The sequence below is a fragment of the Phodopus roborovskii genome, unplaced genomic scaffold (assembly GCF_943737965.1).
Source record: "Phodopus roborovskii unplaced genomic scaffold, PHOROB, whole genome shotgun sequence".
NCBI classification, from domain to species: Eukaryota; Metazoa; Chordata; class Mammalia; order Rodentia; family Cricetidae; genus Phodopus; species Phodopus roborovskii.
The window spans coordinates 26,282-47,966 of record NW_026126427.1 but is presented as its reverse complement, the minus strand read 5'-3'; the positions used below and the strand labels follow the sequence as shown (position 1 = coordinate 47,966).

General features: G+C 40.3%; 1 protein-coding gene across 1 annotated transcript; it reads right to left on the bottom strand.

Moving 5' to 3' along the window:
* Positions 1-590: 590 nt before the first annotated feature.
* On the bottom strand, positions 591-12,345 carry LOC127223143 (tRNA methyltransferase 10 homolog A). The gene is made up of 8 exons (XM_051185654.1): positions 12,182-12,345; positions 8,984-9,187; positions 7,998-8,160; positions 6,933-7,004; positions 5,884-5,958; positions 3,836-3,985; positions 2,112-2,217; positions 591-865 (listed from the first exon to the last, which is right to left on the bottom strand). Exons 2-8 carry the CDS (start codon positions 9,166-9,168, stop codon positions 606-608), a joined length of 1,011 nt encoding a protein of 336 aa, XP_051041611.1. The 5' UTR covers positions 9,169-9,187; positions 12,182-12,345; the 3' UTR covers positions 591-605.
* Between the last annotated feature and the right edge of the window lie 9,340 nt (positions 12,346-21,685).

Sequence of the window (21,685 nt, the reverse complement as noted above, 5' to 3'; positions counted from 1 at the left end):
TATTCTTGTGATTATTTCAGAAGTATGAGAAGACATCACAAGCGAGGCACAGGAACGGGCTCCACTATCCAAAGGAAATTGCTATGCCCAGCAAACAACTAGTATTCCTTCCAGAAATAAATATTTCTTAGAAAGAACTCTACGGAACACAAAAGCTACAGGTATAAGGGCAGCCTCCCAAGTTCAACATTCTAGTAGACACACAGAACATTCATGAACATCCGGTCCACCAAACAGGATCAGACCAAACAGACAGACACTGATAGGAACATAAAAGAACAAAGCTAAGAGGTCAGAAGGCACATCCTGAAGAATACACTCCAGTGAAGGGAGGAGAATGAAGGCCTGCTAATACGGTAACATTCTCCATGACTCTGACTTGAGGTTTAAAACAATTTTGAAATCATACCTTTAGGCCTTCCTACACAAAACCAAATAATCCTTTCTTGGTGCTTAAAGGGTTTTTCATTATCATTTAACTTTTGACACGATTTAAAACCCCACAACAGAGATGAGAGAAAATCACCTTCCTTGTAGTCTGAGTGTTCTGTGACGAGCCACTGTCTGGGCGCTCCTTCAGTGGAAGGACAGCTAGGGAAGGTTGGTCACTGTGGACGGGACTCACTGAGGACACCGGGCTGGTTGCTCTGCTGGCCCTGCTCTTCTCTCTGTGGTGAGTCGGGGTCATTCTTGGACTGCTCTCCCTCGCTGGAACTGCCCCCCGCTTCTGGCCGGGGCTGCTGGTCCTGAGGAGAGTTTTCACTGGCTTTGTGTGCAGGAACAGCTCCTTTCCGTTGGGGTAAGATGGTAAAGAACGCCTCTTGCCAGTCTCTTGTTTCCAAGAACTCCAGGATAATCTCAAACACTGCGACACAGACAAATGGGTCACCACGATGCTGCATGCTGTCTTAGACTGTGGCCCCTGCCCTGATTTGTCCTAATTACTGCACTGTGGCCCCTGTCCTGATTTGTCCTAATTACTGCAAAGTTCTTACCTCCTCCTCCCCTTGGCTATCAGGGATGAACTGCCCCATGGCTCTCAAGTCTTTATGTTCTTTCCATCTTTTTCTCCTAAGCCCCATGGTTAGCATTCAGCTCACTTCCTCGCCTTCCCTATGAAGAACCACCCGAATGAGCCTTCTGCCTGCTTCTGTCTTCTACTTTCACATTAGCAGAAAGGATATCATACTGTCCCTAGGTCCACCACACTGTGGGAGGGCTATCTCTATAACTTTGTACAAAAGTACAAAAGGTATCAAAGGTTTTTTGAAGATATTTGTTCCTTGAATAAGTAATTTAATTTAATTTCTCTTACCCCATAAAGCCTGCTATACATAAAGAACTTAGGATTACATAAGTTGTTGTGCACTGACTAAAATTGTTCCTTACAGAGGACAGGGGTTCAGTTCCTAATACCCACACAGCTGTTTATAACTGCCTATAACTCCAGTTCCAGGGGATCCAATTCCCTCTTCTGGACTCCACAAGCACCAGACAGGCATTTGGTATAGATACATACATGCAGACGAAACACTCATACACAGAGAATAGAAACAAATCTTACAAAATTTAAAGATGGGTGGCTTGATGACACATGGCTTTTATCTCAATATTCAGGATGGAAGCAGAGGCAGGTGGATTTCTCTAAGACCAGCCTAATCTATACAGTGAAACCCTCTCTCAAAACCTTTCTAATTATAAAGCAGAGTTGTATCACAATGTTATTCATGATGGAAATATACATATACATATATATATACATATATATATATAATGGGGAAATGACTAAATGATTATTTTAGAGGCTGTAATATCACATAGTCACTAATAATCAATCCCATGAAAACTCTGATGAAATGAAGGAGGGTCCCCAGATTCATCACAGGAAAAGAACTGGGAGGAAACACGCCCACAAGTTAGCAAAAAGTCTCTTCGAGTTACGAGATTACAGGAGTTGTCTTTATACGTCTGTAGATTCTCAGAACTGTCTAGAGACTCACTCTTGTTCTAATAAACAAACGGCTTCTCTCTTCTATCTGTCCGAGTCTGAATGTACTGTCTCTTTTGGTGTCCGTCACTCAGGGACACCTTCAGTCACCTCCATAGCTTACCGTGGTTAACTGCCAGGACTTTGCGACTGTTCATCTTCACAAAATCTGCAAGAGGGAGCTGTGCATGCTCAATTCCGTAACTGGATGCTTGCTTAAGTGTGAGACCCTGAAAATAAAGACAACGGGGTTTAGATGTACAGTCGATGAGAGTGTAGGTCTAATGTTATCTGGAACGTGTGCTCTAAGTCAGGCAGGAGAGAACATCCAGCCCTGTGTACACCTCACTTCCCAGAGGTGAAAACTGCCTTCCCAGCAGTTAGGAAGCCTCTAGGTGGCAGAACAAAGAATTGCAGCAGATGTTTTCTGATTATTCTCTTTCCCTCCCCCACCCCATTTCTCATAGTGTTAAACTCTCCAGCTGAATTCAGAGAGAAACCATCACTCTTTCTGTGAGAACGAAATAGACAAAGGCACACAAATGGCAATGGAATGAAATCCAGATTGAAAAGTATTTCAGTGGTCCTTATATTTTATTTTTGGCTTTCCAATAACTACAAATCAGATAAGAATTCTATCTTTTCTCAAACTTAAAATGCTTGAAGTCTATGTCTATCCCAGATAAAAGCACCCAGAAGGCCATCCAGGAAATGTAAACTGAATCTCTCAACAAGTACTTAGTGTATCAGGGAGACAAGAGATGAGAGGAGCTAGGGGCTTTGGGAAAAAACTATTTTATTAGAGAAAGAGACACAACTTGAGCAGACAATATGTTTGTGCATATAAGCTAGAATTTCCCACTGAGAACAACAGAAAGGTTGACGAGAAGGTTCCTTCACTGTCATGAGTTGCTCAGCTCATGGCTAGCCACACCTGGCCCCTTCAAGATCACAGTTTTACAAAAACAAGTCCAGTTTCTCTGCTGTATTGCAGCTTGGTGTGCCACAGCCATGCAGCCACTGCTGGCCAGGCTGATGTGCTCACCTGTGACATGGTAGAAATTCTACGTACATACTGCTGCAGAAGAACACACAACTCCTTCATATACTGTGCTGACAATATTTCTTTACTTAGAAATAATACTTTTTCTTCAGAAAAATAGGATGAACTGAGCATGTTGCAAAGTACACAAAAATGTTTTCTTCATTAAGTGGAGTTCTGTAACGTTTTATACATAAAACATAAGGTGAGAAAAAAATGGAGAGAAAAACTAATTTGATAATCACGTATTTAAAAACTGCTATAGAGCTGGCATGGACTCGGTGGTTAACAGCACCGCTCTTGCAGACCGCTGGGCTCACTTCCCAGCATCCATGTGGCAGGTGGCTCGCAACTGTCTGTAACTCCAGTTCCCGAGGTCCTGACATCACTTTCTGACCTTCAAGGGCACCAGGCAAGCAAAAGCGAAGACACATGCAGGCAAAACACTCATACACATAAAACAAAAATGAAACCTATTTCTTAAAGATTGGTATAAGCTTCAGTGGCTTAGCAATTCCTTAGCATCAGAGCCCTCAGCAACACAGCACACACAGCTTAGGCATATAGACTCTGCAGCAATCTGGTCATTTCCAGAATCTGCTTTGCCAACCAACACGGTTGACTTTAGGTTCAATTTCTTAGTACCCAAAACTGTGTGTGAAGTATAGAAAAAAACTGCCCTGGTCTCTCTCCCAGGGCTGCAGGGAGGGTTACCACCACAGTCACAGGTGCTCAAGAAAGACCATCATCCTGAGGACTTCCTCACTACCCGAAACACAGGTTTAGGCAGGCAGAGAGCACAGTACCTTGTGATGGTTGTGGTCCACTAAGCCTCCAATCACATAGGCCTTTGATTCATCTAAGTCCTTCAGTACATTAGGAGAGTCTGATGTCAGATAAACCAGGTCTTCTTTTTTTATGAGTTCACTATAGTGCTCTGACTGGATGTGGATATCCTTTAAAAACAAAAGGAGGATGCGTATTAATTAGCAGGACACTGTGAACACTAGCTAAACATGATTATCCTCTTTTCCCAAAAGAAACCTCTCTAAAAACCATCTGGAGTAAAGCCTGAGAGGCTATTGTTAGAACAGTGCTTAAAATCCATAACCAATTCCTTCCCTCATAGCTCAGTCACTGACATACTCTACTAACCTTATTTCCTTGGTTGGAGCCTCAGTCCCTAATCTAATTCCACACACGATGACAAGCTAAGTTCCTAAAATCTCACTTGTTGTTATTCAGCCCTTTTCTGGAGGGTTAACACCAAACAAACTCCTTAACTTAGGAACTCTTTCGTGTGAATATGGCACTAGCCTATCTTTCTCATTTTATCTCGGATCCCAAAATAAAAAATAAAAATGTAATTTTCCTGCTGTCTTGATCACACCATTTTCCAGACAAGAAATGCCTTTTCTAATTACATCTCCTATGTCAATCATCAAAACTGCTTGTCAATTTAATTAATTGAATGCGTCTGTTTCTACAAGGAGACAAACTTGGAAGCTTCTTTACCAAAATTGTCAATTCAGAGACACAAGGCTGAGTGAGAGCTGGCAGCCCAGATTTTTCAAGTTACATTAATTGCTTGAATGATGTTACCACTCCCTGACTTTTACACAATAATTTTAAAGAAAATCAAGTGAAGCAGACATTTAACATTGTATGCTACTGATTAATATAATTACTTTTCTGGAAAACAGTATGCTATAAATGTGTTCCTATACTTAGTAGTGGCTTCAAGAGGTATCTGAGTAACCTGAAGTCACTAAATCTGTATTTCTCTAGAAAAGTGAGGGTGTACATAATAAGCTTGGCAAGACTTGAACTATAAAGTATGCTGGTCTAATATAGTCATTATTTCTTAGGAAAAAAGACATGAATCTAAAAGACTTGCTAAGGATAATCTTCTTGCAAATGTCTGTATGACAGGCTTTTATTGAAAGCAGCTATTAGATCAGAAGGTACCAGAAGAGAAAGCTGAAAGCAAACACACACAAGCAGAACATAGCACTCCTCAGAACAGAAGAGTACCCAGCCATCTTTACAAAAACCTAAAATAGGGAAAGTGTACATCACAGATAATTTAAATCTTCTAGAAGCCACACTAAAAATTAAACATGGATAAATTACCTTCAACATATTAACATAACATGTCTATGTTATATCCCACCCCCACTTTCTGATTCTGCATGTACCTCACACTTACAGCACATGTCAACTCACGATCCAGATTTTCACCTCTCAAGAGTTCATGTTTGTCTACTGCTCACAAAATGAGCAGCACGGATTTACATGTAGAGACACTTTTCAAATTCTAGAGAGACTTTTGGGTATTTCTATTATATAGAAGTGGTTTTAATAGCAGACAAGACTTAGGAGAGTAAACGCAAATGAGCAGACATCTCATTCTGTTCTTTAGCTTCTCCCCATGTAACTCTAGACATGGATGTAATGACACACAGGCTTGGTGCACACCTCTAGACGTGGATGTAATGACACACAGGCTTGGTGCACACCTCTAGACATGGATGTAATGACACACAGGCTTGGTGCACACCTCTAGACGTGGATGTAATGACACACAGGCTTGGTGCACACCTCTATAAACATGGGTGCACTGACACACAGGCTTGGTGCACACCTCTAGACATGGATGTAATGACACACAGGCTTGGTGCACACCTCTAGACATGGGTGCACTGACACACAGGCTTGGTGCACACCTCTATAAACATGGGTGCACTGACACACAGGCTTGGTGCACACCATTACTGAGAGCTTAGGTAAAATAAAGAGGCCTTCCAGGAGCTTAGAGGTACTTGAGTGTCACGAGAGTGGACTGCTGTACTACCTTCCAGTTGACCCATCCTTTGTCGTTTTCATTCATGTTCTTCTTCAGCTGACCTCCATGGCTTGTCAAATAAAACTGATGAGCAAGGTAAGCAGAGAAAAAGAAGGAAAACAATCAGTTTATTTCAGTATTTTACTTCCCTCGTCATTCATCTGATGACCAGTGATTAAGAAAAAAGAACTGTTACCAACCCTGAGCAACCCTGTACTAGGTGGTAGAAAGGGCATGTGCTAACCCAGTGGCTGTGGCATCCACCCACATTTTCCTCCCTCTGTCTGCCATTGAAGATCATGCTGCAAACTCACTGCCTTTCCTCGGGTTCTCATCCCCCTCCTGGGAGAAGGGGCCCGCCACTATTAATTATTGTTGCTATTTTTGCTGCTGTGGAGCCTTTCCTGACCCCCACTTTACAGCTGTATCAAGCTGAAGACCTTGAAAAGTGTGTGTGTGTATATATATATGTAAATGTATATGCATATATAATTACATATATGTAATATATATGTAAGGCTATCACTGAAGCAGGTACAGAATTATATGAAAACACAGTCCATACTGCTCCACATGGTAAGACACACATCTAAGCACAGCACATGTGGGAAGTTCTTGGTTCTTCCCGTCTGAGGTAGGAGTCACAGCAGCAGCCAACTAGTCTCCACAATTACTCTCAACTAAATTTAAGAAATCCTTTTCAGAACTGTCAAAAGGAAATGTAAAACAGACCCACAGCTAAGAGGCCTTGTTGTACACATCGGAACAGGGCAGCCTAGAACCCTCCTTTCCCACTTCCCGTGGCTGGAAGGAGTCAGAAGCTGAGACCTGGTGTGAAGATATGCACATGTCCTAAATCAAAGACGCCCATCTACACAGCGGTGGACAGTCACTGAAAATGCACAAGACTCATGTTCAAAATATTTTTGTAGAAAAAAAAAAGATCAAATAAGCATGACACAAGAAACCTCTAAGACTCCCAGCTAAGGACAACAATCCATGCCTCGTCATGGGAGATGGGGAAGAAAGCTGAGTTTCCTCTAACCCTTCACACACACCTGCACAGGGTGTGACGCTCGTCGGTTTTCTGCGTAACATCGTTGAATCTGCTTATGAAGCTTCTTAATATCCTATAAAATAGCACAACTTAAAAAGTTATCAAAGTCACCTAAGGCTATTCTGTGGTGTTACAGGAATAGAACAAAGAGAAGGAATAGCTAGGTAGGCAAAAATATTTCCTTTAAAATGTAAGGACAGCCAGGGAGGTGGTGCATGCCTTTAATTCCAGCACTTGGGAGGCAGAGGCAGGAGGATCTCTGTGAGTCTAAGGCCAGCCTGATCTACAGAGTGAGTTCCAGAACAGCCAGGTTACAAAGAGAAACCCTGTCTCAAACTATGACTGTTGTGATAATATTCACTTGATTTTCCTACATACTGACAGAACAACTGGAAGTTAATGTTCCATAACTCAGCTGTCCTTTTGTCCTTTAAAGTCTATTCAAAATGCTAGCTGACGCTGTCTAAATGGAAAACAACAAAACCTTTTCAGAAAAATGCTATTTCTACACTTTACCCCAGTGGCACTGGTAAAATGCAAGATTTAAAACAACACTTGTGCGTGTTTGCATGCCTGGATATACGTCTGTGCACCATGCTGGGCAGTGCCTCTGGCCACGTGGCTGCTAGGACCCAAACCCGGGTCTCTGGAAGACCAGCAGGTGTTCCTAACTGCTGAGCCATCTCATATCTCCAGTCGTGCTACAGACGTTCTGAAAACAAATTTTGAAAGGGATCTCACTGAGTAGTCCAGGCTTGCCTCAAATGGGCTGGCCTAAAACTCTGAGATCCTCCTGCATCCATTTCCCATGTGATAGGATTACAGACATGTGCCGTCACAGTGACTCCATAGGTCTTTAGGACTAACATGTAGTTACGAAGTTTTACTATCTAATTAATGGTGTCTATCTATGCATATGCAAACATATATGTAAATATGCATATACTTATTATAGGACTTAATTTGGGAGCAGAGATTTTGAAAAACTATATAAATACTATCCATAATACTAGATATGAGAATAAGAGGGATTTAACCTAGTTCACACACAGGGACCTCGTGATACCTTTAACACCATCAAATCGTCAAAACTGCAGTCGATGATAAGGCGGAGGCTGCTATGGACACCATGTCTTCGGATGCGTTTTCTGTCGCTCCCATCTGAACTAGATTCCAGCTGACACTGTCGTTCTAATTTCTTTCTCTTGCGCTTTTCTTTTCGTTTTTCCCTAAAATTAGTAAACAAAACGTTTTGTTATTTCTGTATTTAGACATTCCCAAGATTTCTAATTAAACAAAAGGAAAAAACCAACTATGTTTGTAAACAGTCATGGTTCTATGAAAGCATGTCTCTTCTGTGGATAGAAAAGGGTCAGACAGCAACAACTTTATTTACTCCTGCAATAACTTTACACATAGAGGAAATGACTTTGCAAAGATAATATAAAGCTTTCTTTAATGAATAACTGAATATATTATTCAGTAGTATCATTACTGATACTATACTATGCCTAAGAAAAACTTAAAAGAGTTATAAAGAATTTTACTTTCATAACTCATCCCTTAAATGATTTTCTAGTTCAATAATCATTGACAACACTAAAAAGAAAATTTCACTAAATTTACTAAAAGAACAGAAATAAAAACCCAACGTTTTTCTAACCTCTTCTAAATCTTGGCATTAGACATGGCTGTAGCCTAAATGCTTTCATGAAAACCTGTTTTAGCCACATCCTTGTCAGGGCAATGTTTGACCTTCCTGTGTTGTTGTTTTATCCCGTATCTAGGACACTGATACCAGCTCCCTTGTCTCAGCTGTTGCAACAGGTGTCCTGCTAGTCAGGCAGCGTTAGGGGAGAAAAGATGCTGAGCCTAACATTATTAGTACTGCAAAAAGCAAAGTCACAATTTGTGGTTTTAACAGAAACTCAGTGTTAGCTAATAGCTAATAGCATGCCTAAGCTTATTTTTTCCTAACCAGTTGTAAGGAAGACAGCTATTAAGAGGATATCCCATCCCTGAGTAGGATGTAGCATGCTCTGAAGTACGCACTTCCGAAGTTCTCGCTGTTCTTCCCACTGCTTCTGCTTCATCAGCTTCTTCATCTGCCGCTTAGATATTGGCTCAGTCCCTGCATCTAAGCTTGGCTTCTGCCCATCCTCTTCACCATCACTTACACCTGGCTCTCTTCCCACATTAGGAGTCGCAAGACACACTGGCAGCATCTCAGACGACATGTTGGTTGTTTCTGAAAATCTAGAGAGCAACATTTTTTTTTTACATGAACACATAATTTACAGACACAAAGCAAAATGACCCGAATGGCCAATAGATGCCAACAAATGTTAAACTCTGTCTATAATAAAAATACAAATTTAGACAGTTAATTCCATGTATGGCAAAGATCTTTGACTTTCACTTAACATGAATTAAGGACTAAAGAAATGGTGATTACACATTGTCATACAGTTTTCCAGAAGGCAAGTTATCTTCTGAGAGTTGTAATACACTGATACTGTCCTAATTAGCTTCAGCTGTCACACTGATAGCCAGGGGTTATGTGAGGAAGCTCAATGGAGGAACTGCCCAGATGATGTTAGTCTGGGACCACATCTATGAAGAACTGTCCAGACTGTTTATTGATATGGAAGAGGCCAGCCCACTGTGGGAAGTGCCATCCCTAGGCAAGTGGTCCTGGGCCATATAAAACGCTAACTAAGCGTAAGCATTGGAGTAAGCCAACAATGTCTGCCTGAGTCTGTCATGACTTCCCTCAGTGATGAATTGTGAGCTACAAGCATAAGCCAGTGACTCCTTCCTTAGCTTGCCTTTGGTCAGTGTTTTATCACAGCAAAAACTGGGACACATCTGACCTAGTAATTTATTTTCTTAGAACGAATTCCTGAATCAGAAATATACACTAAAATTTGCATTCATTCTAGCATTACTTTTAACTGTGAAAAGTCAGAATTTACTTGAGTGTCAGCAATGTCAGCAAAGAGAGTCAATAAATTATGATTCCTCTATAACATCAATTATGTATACTCTATAAGGTCAGTTACATATATTAAGCAGCCAGTAAAAATACTATTTCCAAATTACTTATTAATAAAGGGGACTATATTTTAAATCTGAGTATTAAAACAAATACTAATATTCATATTATATCAAATTAATTTTAAAAGTGCACATATACACACATCTTCAACTTTTGTTCATTGAAATTTTATAACTTGAATGATACACACAAATTTTCTTTCTCAACAAATGTCATTGTATATCTGTAAACACTTTAGGTGGATTAGAGCAAAATATAAAAATTAATTCTGTAATCAGTCTGTGAAATTCTTTGGGTTGGCTGAAATAAATCTCCATTTAAGTCTAACCACATGCATCTCTATCCATAGTAGGTAGAACTGAACTTGCTGATCAAAGGAAAGCTGAATACAGTATGGCTCAAACCCAGTTCTAACAGCAACCCTTCCCAGTAACTGAAAACCTTGGGGGTGAGGGATTCTGAAGGGACCGTGCAGATTGCACACTGTTGACAGTCAGCTCTGAAGGTATTAAATAAAAAAATGTATAGGGATAATGGAAGAAACAAGACTCATTAAACATGAAAAGTGAAAAGCAAAACTAGAATACACAAGAAAACATTTTATGAAAGGAATTTCTGTTTATCCGTGGCAATATTTTTCAGTAGTTCTGTGTGTAGTTAAATAAACCTCCACGTGTTGAGCTATACTGTGAGAATTACAAAAGCCACGTTTTACGACTCACCTACACCAGGGGGAGCCTGTCTTTCACATTTAAATGTTTCAAGTTAAATTTAATTTGACCTATCACAGAATAGTGACATTTCTGAACAGCCTATCAAAAATAAAGAAACACGAATTTACTTTAGCGATTCTCAAAACACTGTGCTGGGTGAGTTTTCTACGCTTTAATTAAGTAAGCCAGACATACTGAAGCAAGTATACGTGAAATGCAGATAAAATACTAGCGGGCTATCTTATTTTGGCTAGACTTTACCAAGACAGCTTCCTCCCGACCGTCTACCGTACCATAAACACACTGTACACGAATTTACCGCAGTTATCTGTTATGCAAAACACGGCACTTTTGAGCATACTTTTAGTTTGGGTCATGACGTACGTCTCGATGGCAGAGTCTGGGAACTCCACCCTGACCCGCAGCGATGCTCAGGGTACATTTTCATTCAGTAAGCCCACTCAAGCAAGTATTTAAGAACATTTTTTTTTTTTTAAGAAAATCTAGAACGAACGTGTGGGATTTTACTGTAGCACAATTAAAAAAAAAATGGATGGCTAATTCATGGATATAGGTTATCAGATGGGGTTATAAAACTCAGAACTGAATGATGACTAAGGGTGTGGAGAGAGCATACATCGTCGAAGGCCAAAGACAAAAACCAGAGCTGTCATCACGCCGGCTAAAATAAAACAGCCCTGGTGTGGTTGTAAGGTTTTCTTTTCGGGAACTGCCAAGTGGCAGTGCCTGCAGGAAGGAGCCAATGGCCTGCGGTAACCGGGTCTTTTCTGGGGTGTGTGTGTGTCTGTGTGTGTGTGTGTGTGTGTGTTTCTTTCTTTTCTAACTGTGTTTTAACGCGTTGGTCAGTGCCGCGGTAGCAGGGAAGACTATGCTGCTAGACAAGCGGCCACACTTTAAACACCAAGTGTGTCGGTGACGTCTGGCAGCAGCTGGATCTTAAGACTCGTCCTCGGCTCACCACGAGGCTCAGCCGCAGCTGCAGCAACTGCCCCTCGGCTCCCTCCATCCGACCGCCGGGGGCGCGGGGAAGAGGAAGGCGCCCTGCCCGCTCCCTAACAAAGCAGCAGCACCGCGACGGGCGGCCCTGCGACCCCGCATTCCTCTTCCTGTCACACTTCCGGCCCCGGCCCCCACCAACAACAGAAACCTGGAGAGCCGCGCGGTCCAGGGCACGCGCACGCGCAGACACACGCCCGCCGTGCCCGCCCCGAGCTTGCTGTGCGTCCGAGAACGCGGCCCCAGCTGGCCAATCAGGACGCCGCAAGGAAGGCCGTGGGGGCGGGGCGGGGGACGCGCCACCTGACGTCACTTCCTTGCAGAACAGGCAACTACTTCCCAGGCTCTGCCCTCTCCCCCCGGAAGCCCCGATGGCAGCGGCCGGCGGCACGGTGCGCGTTCCTTTAGCATCCGAAAGGACAGCAAAGAGCAGCCGCGCGACAGCCGCAGTGCCATATTTACCAAGCCGCGGGGCCGATGGGGAACGCCAGGGTGCGGTCAGAAAGCCTTTCTGAAGTGCCCACCGCTCCACGCGTCCGGTCCTCCTCCAGAAACTTCAACTCCCAGAGGCAGAGGCGGTGGTTGCACGCCTGGTTACGGCACTTGCGGATGACGTCATCTAAAGGCGCCGATTACAAACTCCTAGGTTGGGGAGAGGGGCCGGAGCTTTGGGGGCGGGGCCAAGACCTAGATTTTGTTGGGGGAAGTGGCGGCTACCACGAGGTGTTCTCCCCTAGCGAGACCTGAATTTGTACTCACAGGCGTTAATTTACGTATATGCTCGCGTCGCAAGAGAGTAAAGCCCTACGTATAGAAATTAAAATACGAAACAGACGAAGCGCTCTTCTCGGTGTTGAGAACATGACCTATTGCCCAGATGATTTCTGATTTATATAGGCAAAAGCTACTGACATCACATTGTTTTTTTCCTAAGTGAAGTTATTAGTAAAATGCGTTGAAGTTGGGAGTTTTAAGGTTTATATTTTTTTATATCCTTAGTAAAAACATAAGCTGTATAATCCATTCTTTGAGGTTTTTCTATGCTATTTTGCAAAACACCAGTGATATTTCATCGTTTGTAATACTTGACCTTATATAATCTTTTGGCTAAATATAGACCAAGTCAACCGCGGGGGAAAAATTAAGCACTTATGTAGATTGACCTTTTTTAAAATTAATTTGCCGTTTTTTGATTGATGACTATTGTAGAATTTGGAAATTAAAAACTATTTTCAACTTTTTTAATAGAACTCGTCCCCTTTCAATATTGAAAGGTACAAGGTGTGGAGTTTTCTTTATGCTTGATCTTTGGACATGGTTACAGCCTCTTAGATGAACTCAAACGTCTCTGAATTTAGTGGCAAAACTGAAGCCCTTCCTTAAAATCTCCAGTTGTATTTGGGGTGTGGGCCAGGATTCTGTTGTGGATCTCTCAAGTCTAAAAGATTTCTGTTAACTGAGCATTGGCACAAACTGGATCCATTTGTGATCTGTTAGTAGGACATCTTTTTTCAGCTACCTCCATATCAGGGCAGAGAGTAGCTGAGGAAGGATTAGTAATTGGATATGGAGCCCTTCACATGTAGGTCATTAAATTCAGGCTGGCATAGTAGTGTGCCAAATCTTTCAGCAGCTGTTCAGTTGCCCCATGGGATCTGCTTTATAAATAATGATACAGTTTTAGAGGTAGTGCCTAGCACCCTCGATATTTAAAAGAGGTGGTTGTTGTTGTTTTTATTTTGTTTTGTTTAAGTTATGAGAAAGTCCCCATTTTAATGATGGCAAATTTTGACTGAGTTATTTGATCTTGTAGTTGAAGGATCAATCGGAAGTATTTGGAAAAAAAAAAAGAAAAGTACTTGCAGAAAGACAGAAGCATATAAAATGTTTTTAAGGCAAGGTCATGTGGCATGAAGCAGTCATTGATTTATGAGACTCATGTTTAACACATTTAACAGTCATGAATTTGTCCTGGGATTTTATGCAATGATGACTAAATGGTTATTTCTGTCCTAAAGGAATAGGGGCTCCAGAAATGAATACATACTCAAGATGCCTACAGATATAAAGGAACAAGTGAGCACATGGTTTCAGAGATCTTACGATTTTGCTCCATCTTGGAAAGTCAGCAGTTTCGAAATATAAAGAATTTACAACACTGGGAACAGTGAAAAGCAAAGACCAAAACATGATGCTGGTTTTACACAGTGAAAAGCAATGGGTAGAGTAAGGAAGAGAGAAGAAAGCTGACTTTTAAAGATGCTTCTAATTTGAACAATGCTAGAAAGACACTTCCATTAACTGAACCATTTAGAGAACACTAAAAGGAAATTGGACTTTAAAAAAATTAGCAAGCTTGGATTTGAATATTTGTGGAATGCGGGGGATCTGCAGACATCTAAATAGAAACAGACTTAAGACCCAATAGTGCGTGTTTGAACTTTGAGCGGCTAGAAGAAGTTTCTGCAGGTCATGAGCCTACTGTATCTGTAGAATCAGGAATGTAACAAAGGAGAGAAGTCACCTGCAGGGAAGCCTGGGAGGGTGTTTCCTTTTTAATCAGAGTACAAGCTCCAAGTGGCAATATGGCCCCAATGATAGCAGACCTCAAGTTTTGAAAGAGCAGTCAGAAGTTGAATTTGTGTGAAGTCTGGTTTGTAGGTATTGACACTGCTTTGCTTTGTAAAATACTGAGGAACCATGATAGAAAATAGTACAAGGGTTTCTAGAGAAGTTAAAAATAGAATTACATACAGAAAACTGAGAAAATCATATCACTGCCTCTTAGATACATGCACTGCTATGTTCCTTGCAGCAATCCCCATCATCAAAATAGGGAAACTAATATCTGTCTGAGTTAGCAAATGAATGGAGTAAGAAACTGGTAAATATATACAATAAGCTATTAGCCATGGAAAAACAAGATCTTGCCATCTGCCTACTTGTAAATGAGCTTAGAAGACCTTGTGCTATCAAGTAAGCTAAAATATTTTGTTTTCTCACTTATGTGTGGGAAATAATCAAGTATACAGAAATAGGGGATAAAGCAGTACTTAGGAGGAAGGGGAAGCTCAGGGGAGGGGAGGAAGATGTGAGTCAACATGTAAGATAAGCCAGTCTAGAGAGTAAATGTGTAACCTGAGGACTGCTGGTCATAGAGTTGTTCTGTACACTGTTTTCATATTAAGGAAGTGGTTTTAGCTGCTGTCATCACAAAGGAAACAGAAAAAGTTGCTTAACTATGAAATTGTGAATATGTTAATTTGCCTCACCATAGCAACCTTTTTACTATTCATATCTATCCCATAGTATCATGTATGCCTTAAATGTATGCAATAACATTTATGGAAAGAAAGAGTTTATGTGATTTAATCACAAGTAAATATTGAGCAGCCTAAATAAGTCATATCTGTACACCAGTTTCAGACAATTGGCAGGCAGTTTAAGTTGGACCACACATTGTAAAGTAGGAGAAAAAGCTACAGATAGAACAGAATTTTAGGGCACCAAACATGGTAATAAATGTGGTTATGAGCTTCTCCATATGTTTCGCCACATTGGGCATTCACTAAAAATTCCACTAAAAATTTAGTTAGCTTTAAGTCTGAGTACTCTTCAGCAAGTTGGGAGTGATATGTGGGGGGCAGAGTAACACTTGTGAATACTTTAATTTTAGACTGGAGGGCCCAAATGGACTCAATCTAAAACATGACTTGAAAGGTATCTAAAAAGAAGAAATAGCTTCTCCACTATATTTATTTCTACTGGCACTTTGGTTGAATTAGAAAACAGAGGAAAAACTTCAACGATAACTTAAAGTACCTTATAATTCATAAATATTGAAGATGCTGGGAAGATGCATAGGGAGGAACATTTGTGAACCTCCTGAATCTCCTCATAGAAACAAGTGGAGCATCTGGTGTGGCTAGCTGTCTCAGACTGCTGTATCTAAGGCAAAAAAGAATCTGAAAGCCCTGGGAACAGGAGGGCCACTAACTGCTGAGCATTTGCTGCAGAGTAAGGGATACTATGTGACACCAACAAGAAAACTAACAGGTGGTCTAGCAAACTCAAATCCAAGGAGAATGTAAAAGAATGATCAGGAAGCTGTGGAGTTGCCACTGTGGAATTGCTAAAACCTGCATATGGGGGTAATGTTCTAAAGCTAAGCCCAGCACCATGGAGAAACTGCTAGGGTCTAAATTGAACAGGAACAGACAGCAGGAAGAAAAAAGACACAGGTACATGTGTGCTATTTTACTAAAGCAACAGAAGGTATTTGTAGTCTTAAGAGTATAAAAGCGGTACCCCCTCCTTAAAAATACAGATACTGCCCAGCCAGCAAGATGGCTTTAGTGAGTAAGGATGCTTGCTGCCAAGCCTGAGGACCTACATTCAGTCTCCAGGACATTCGTGAGGAAGGTGACTTGACTCCTGGAAGTTGTGCTATTACTCTACCCAGGTCCATGGGTAGGCTCACTCACAGCAAATATTTTTAAGAATACTACACAAAAGGATTATAGTTGGATTTCATTTAAAGGTGCTGCAGTACAAAGTGAACAATGACGGAGATAGAGGAGTAAGACATGAACCCAGTATTTCAGAGATAAAATATGAACAAAACAGAAAATTAAGAAATGGACTGCTTTGAGAAAGGAGAAGTTTGAAGAAAGTAGTGGTTGAGGAAAGAATGAGTATTAAAAAGTGCTTGTGAGCATATGACATGCCCAAAGGCCTAGCTAGTGAAAAGGAAGGAAAAGGAAATTACAGATGGCATGATTGTCTATCTATATAAAAAGACAAAGGTTTCCTAAATCCTCATTTCACTCATTAGCAATTATAGCAGAATTTTAGGACAAAAACGTCAACACACAAAATCCAGTTGGTCTGTGTGTCAGTGATGTAGTCTTATCTTGTAATTAAAACACTTAACCCCATCTTGTGCCATAGATAGAAATCTAATAAATCTGTAAAGAGCTTAAAGAAGGAAATCTGAAAGACTGATGGAAAACTCAAGATCCAAGTAAATTCAGAGATGTTCTCCTGTGCTGGAAATTGAAGACCCTGAGAAAATGGATACCTACCATTCATGTAGCCAATGAATACTGAAAAGAAAAAATCTAAACCTTAACACATCGATGTGGGGCATGTAAGGAACACAAGAGTGAAATTGAAAGAACTCATGATGTGAGTGTGTATGGGACCGGGTGGGGGGTGTATTCACATGAATATGTGAGTGTGGGTGTTTGTGAGTTCTCCAGCATAAGTGTGTGTGTGTGTGTGTGTGTGTGTGTGTGGCAGTTTATATGGGGATGTGAATTCAGGTCTTCATACATTACAGACTAAGCCATCTTCCTAAATCCCTGAAAGAACTCTGATTAAACAAACATTTTACTCTGAGTGAATAAAAAATAAGCAACTATAGCAAGACTAAACACAGTAGTATTAGGCTACAGCTCAAAGTGTAGAGTCTGTGATTCTAATGTAAGGGATTAAGTAAGTAATTGGGCAAGAGAAGACAAAATAGCATGCCAAGGAAACCCTATTAATTCATGTCACTACTCCACTGCTAGAGAGAAATGTCGCTCCCTTTTTAGCATCGTACTTTCTTCCAAAGAGTCCAGAATAAAGAATGAGGATAAAAGTTACGAATAATTGTACACGGAGAACTCTTGACACCACTTGTCAGTCCCCGGACTCAAAGTAACCATACCACTGATAGATCTCTTCAGTCATCTCAAACCATGTGATAAAAACAAATCTTGAACGAAGTGGTCTTCTACTGGAGAAGCCAAAGTTTCCAACTGAAGGACATTTCACAGAGTACCAAAGAGAATTCCCCAATATTGTCACCGCCAAGAAGAGCCGAAGGGGACATGGCAATCAAATATAATGTATCCTGGATAGGACACTGGAACAGGGGAAAAGACTAACCAAAGGCAAGCACACTCTAGGGCCTTGGAGAGATGGCTCAGCATTGGAGAGCATTTTCCACTCTTGCAGAGGACCCAGTTTGGGTTCCCAGCACTTACATGGTACCTCATGACTGTAATTCTAGTTACTTCTGTGTTTCCTGCACAGGTGGTACAGATAATTATACTCAAGCACAGGCATATATACAAAAAGTAAAGATCTAAAATAACAAGTATAATCTGAATAGTATGGCTTTTAGCTAACAACTTGATTATTAATATTAAATCTACTGTATGGATGTAAATCCTTAGCCTTAGATGTAATTAGATATAGCCTATATGAGAAATCTTTAACCTATTGTAGTTATGTTTTATGAATCTAAACACAGTTTTAAATAGACTAGGATATACAGAATGTAAGAAAATATAAGTCAGATATGTAAAACAAATTATGAATAAGTATAACAATTACTAGTTAGTATTGGTTTTGGTGAATAATCTTTTAACCTTTTTGTGTTCACATCTCTGTATTTAAACAAGAAATTGTCTCATTTACCTGTATTAGCTATTTAGTAATCTACTTCCAAAATACAGTAGATCTATGAATGAAGATACTTGCATGGTATTTTAAATGGCTCCATATTGAATTGATGAACCTCAATTTGCTGAATTGATTCTTGTGATTGAATAAACATCTAAACTTTCTTGTACCACAAAATGATGTTGTAGACCCAGTTTCTTTGCCACCTGTTCCCACAGCCATTTAGGCCTAAATAAACACACAGAGGCTTATATTAATCACGAACAATTTGACTATTAGGCTTCTTATTGGCTCGCTCACTTAATTATTAACCCATTTCTATTCATTTATGTATTTTCCACATGGTCTTGGACTTACCAGTGATGCCAGGTCCCCTTTCTTCTTCAGCAGATACATGGAGTCTCCAGCTCCTCTCTGCCTCCTCCTTCCCAGCATTCTCCTTGCCTGGTAGCCCCACCTACACTTCCTGCCTGGCTACTGACAAATCAGCATTTTATTAAACCAATTAGTAGAGAAACATATATTCACAGCATATCGAAGAACATTTCCCCCATCATGACGTGACATATTTTGTTATTTTTGTATACTTTATGATCAGTTCAATTACATAAAATATTAACATTTAAAGAGTGTGTTTCCTCAGAGAGTGGCAATGTCTTTGTTCTTTATCTCAGTTTCCAACTTTGGATTAGGGTCACTATTTTCTGCTGAAGTGGTTTTCTTTTGAGACGGGGTCTTACCATATGTAGCCTTGACTGGCCTAGAGCTTGCCATGTAGACAAGGCTAGCCTTCAAAGCACAGAGAATCCCCTGCTTCTGCCTCCAAGGAGCTGGGATTAAAGGTGGGTGCCACCATACCTTGCCTGAAGTAGAATTTTTAAAGATAACTTTTAGAGGGATCTTTTTCCTTTTTTCTGGAAACATGTTTATTCTGTTTAGGATTTAAATACTTACACAGTATAGAACACTATGCTGATAACTGTGATAGTTGTCAACTGCAGATTAATATTATTCACCCAGCACATTAAAGACATCATTCTAAGACAGTGTTTCTCAACTTTCCTAGTACTGTGAACCTTTAATACGTTTCCTTGTGTTGTGATCCCCCGCCATGAAATTATTTCATTGCTACTTCATAACTGTAATGCTGCTACTGTTATGAATGATAAGTAAATATCTGATATGCAACCCCTGTGAAAGGGCCATTGGACCCTCAAAGGGGTCATTATTCTTTGGTGGTGTCGATAATGACATGATTGTTGGTTCATCTTCCCCTTTTAGGGTGAGCTGCCTTCTTATCTGGCCCATCACATATCACCCTTTCTATTTGTCAGCCTGCAGTTTGATTATGAAGTTCTTGAGCCACTGTGCTCTGTGTGCATGCATGCATGTATTGTACTACTTGGAGTTTGCAGAGCCTCTTAAATCTGTTTGAGGTCTGTATCTATGACAGGAAGAAAAATAGCTCCTCCAAAGTGCTCATGCCTTAATCGGCAGAGAGCATCCATGTTAACTTAGGTCACTAATCAGATGACCGACACCAAGTAAAAAAGACCCTGTTGGGTTATCCACATAGGCCTGATATAATCAACTGTCTACACAGAGGAAGAATCATACAGAAGAGGAAGTCAAGAGTGATCTGAGGCTGAAGGATCCGGCCCTCTCCTGCTGATCTTAAAGGTGTAGAGACTGGGCCCCCGAGACAAAGAACACAGGCAGCTCCCAAAAGCTGGAAGCAGCAAGGGAATAGATTCTCTCCTGAAGTCTTCAGAAAGTGGTACACCATGCCAGCATCTTGATATCAGCCCAGGGGTACTCTTGTAGGAGCTCCTCTGCCTTCCAGGACTGGAGGACAGCAACTATTCACAACAGCTTCAGGGTTAACATGTGCTCTCTAAAGTTCTTGGGGATTCTTCAGGCACTATCCCAAATGCCATCGTTTACCTGCACTCTGTCCTTCCACACTTGACCAATCTTAAGTGTTTTATATCTTAATATACCTTAAGTATTATATACATATTTCTTAAATATTATGTATTGGTGGTTGCTTTAAAACTATCGGCTTCTGATTCTGCTGTAAATCAATTCATTTGTTTACCCTATTGTGCCTAAATGTAATTGAGTTATATTATGTAGACCTTTAAAAGAAATTTGTACTTATGCTCAACATTTAGGCTTGAAGTTTATATTTTAAAAGGGCAATGAAATTGTTTTGTTATTCTTTATTATTTCATCAAAATTAAATTTTTAACTTCTTTATATTCATCTGTTGAAATCTCTTCTACTAGTTCTCTTCTGTCTGATAACCCAGTTCTAAGTGACCAGACATACTATTAGGGTCCTCTCAGATTAGCATGATGCACAAGGGTTTTCTGATTATTGACAAATATATTTATATGTGTTTATGTATGTTTACTTAAGTCTGTTTTGAAAAATGACTTTTTAATCTTAGCTTCCAAATGTCTCATACTTAAGCCTCAATTTTGCTTTCACTGAAGTTAGTAATTTAGTATCTATTTTAACAAAACCTTCAATAATAATTGTTAAAATTATATATATATATATATATATATATATATATATATATATATATACTAACATACCTTAGTATGCAAGTTGCAAGTTCTTAACATAGTATGTTTCTCAGAATTCTGTCAAAATGCTAAGTCCCTTACTAAATTAGAACAGTATGATGTTTTAAGAGTAATTTAAAGTGTCCTAAGTTTTCCTTCCTCCCTTCCTCCCTCTCTCCCTCCCCCGTCCCTCCCTCACTCACTCCAGTGTCACACTCTTTTCTAAGAACAGAGCAAAATGTTCTGATGACACAGATAGACTTCTCTTCTCAGGGCTATCTTACATCCTGACTTGCCACGTCTATATCTAATAGGGTAACTCATTTCCTTTTAACCTTTAATGGGCTAAAGTTCATCTATCTTCTAATCTAGGGAAATAAGTTAACTCCTAACAATCTATGATACTCAACAGAACACAACTGCACTTTGGAACCAGTAATCTGCCTTTAATTTCAAGCATTCCTCACTTGTCAAGGCAACATGGTATTGTGGCAGGGCTGGGTACCACCGAAGGGATTTTAGTGTATTGTCTCCCTCTGTGCTGACTAGGACAGATCAGTGTATTTTCAGCCTGGAGTACCCATCACAAAAACAGTTGTTCTATCAACTTCCACATTAAGTTGTCATATTTAAGAACATCCTCTTTAATTAATAACAATATCAATTGTTCAAAAATTCAATTTCTTATGTAATCCCAACTTTAATGTTTTTTTAAGCAAGCAAAGATTGCTTTTTAAGCAATCAAGTATTGCTATGTTCCTTAAAGTAGTTTTAATCAAGTAACCTGAGCCAAAAGGAAGTGACTGTTGTGATGGCCAAATGTACAGTACAGTATTAAGGCCAACTTTTGTTACTTCGTTCTGTGTTGACATCCTTTCCTGCTTCATGTGCCATGCAAACCAGCTGGTGAGTTTAGGAGATGTCTCTCACATATACTGTA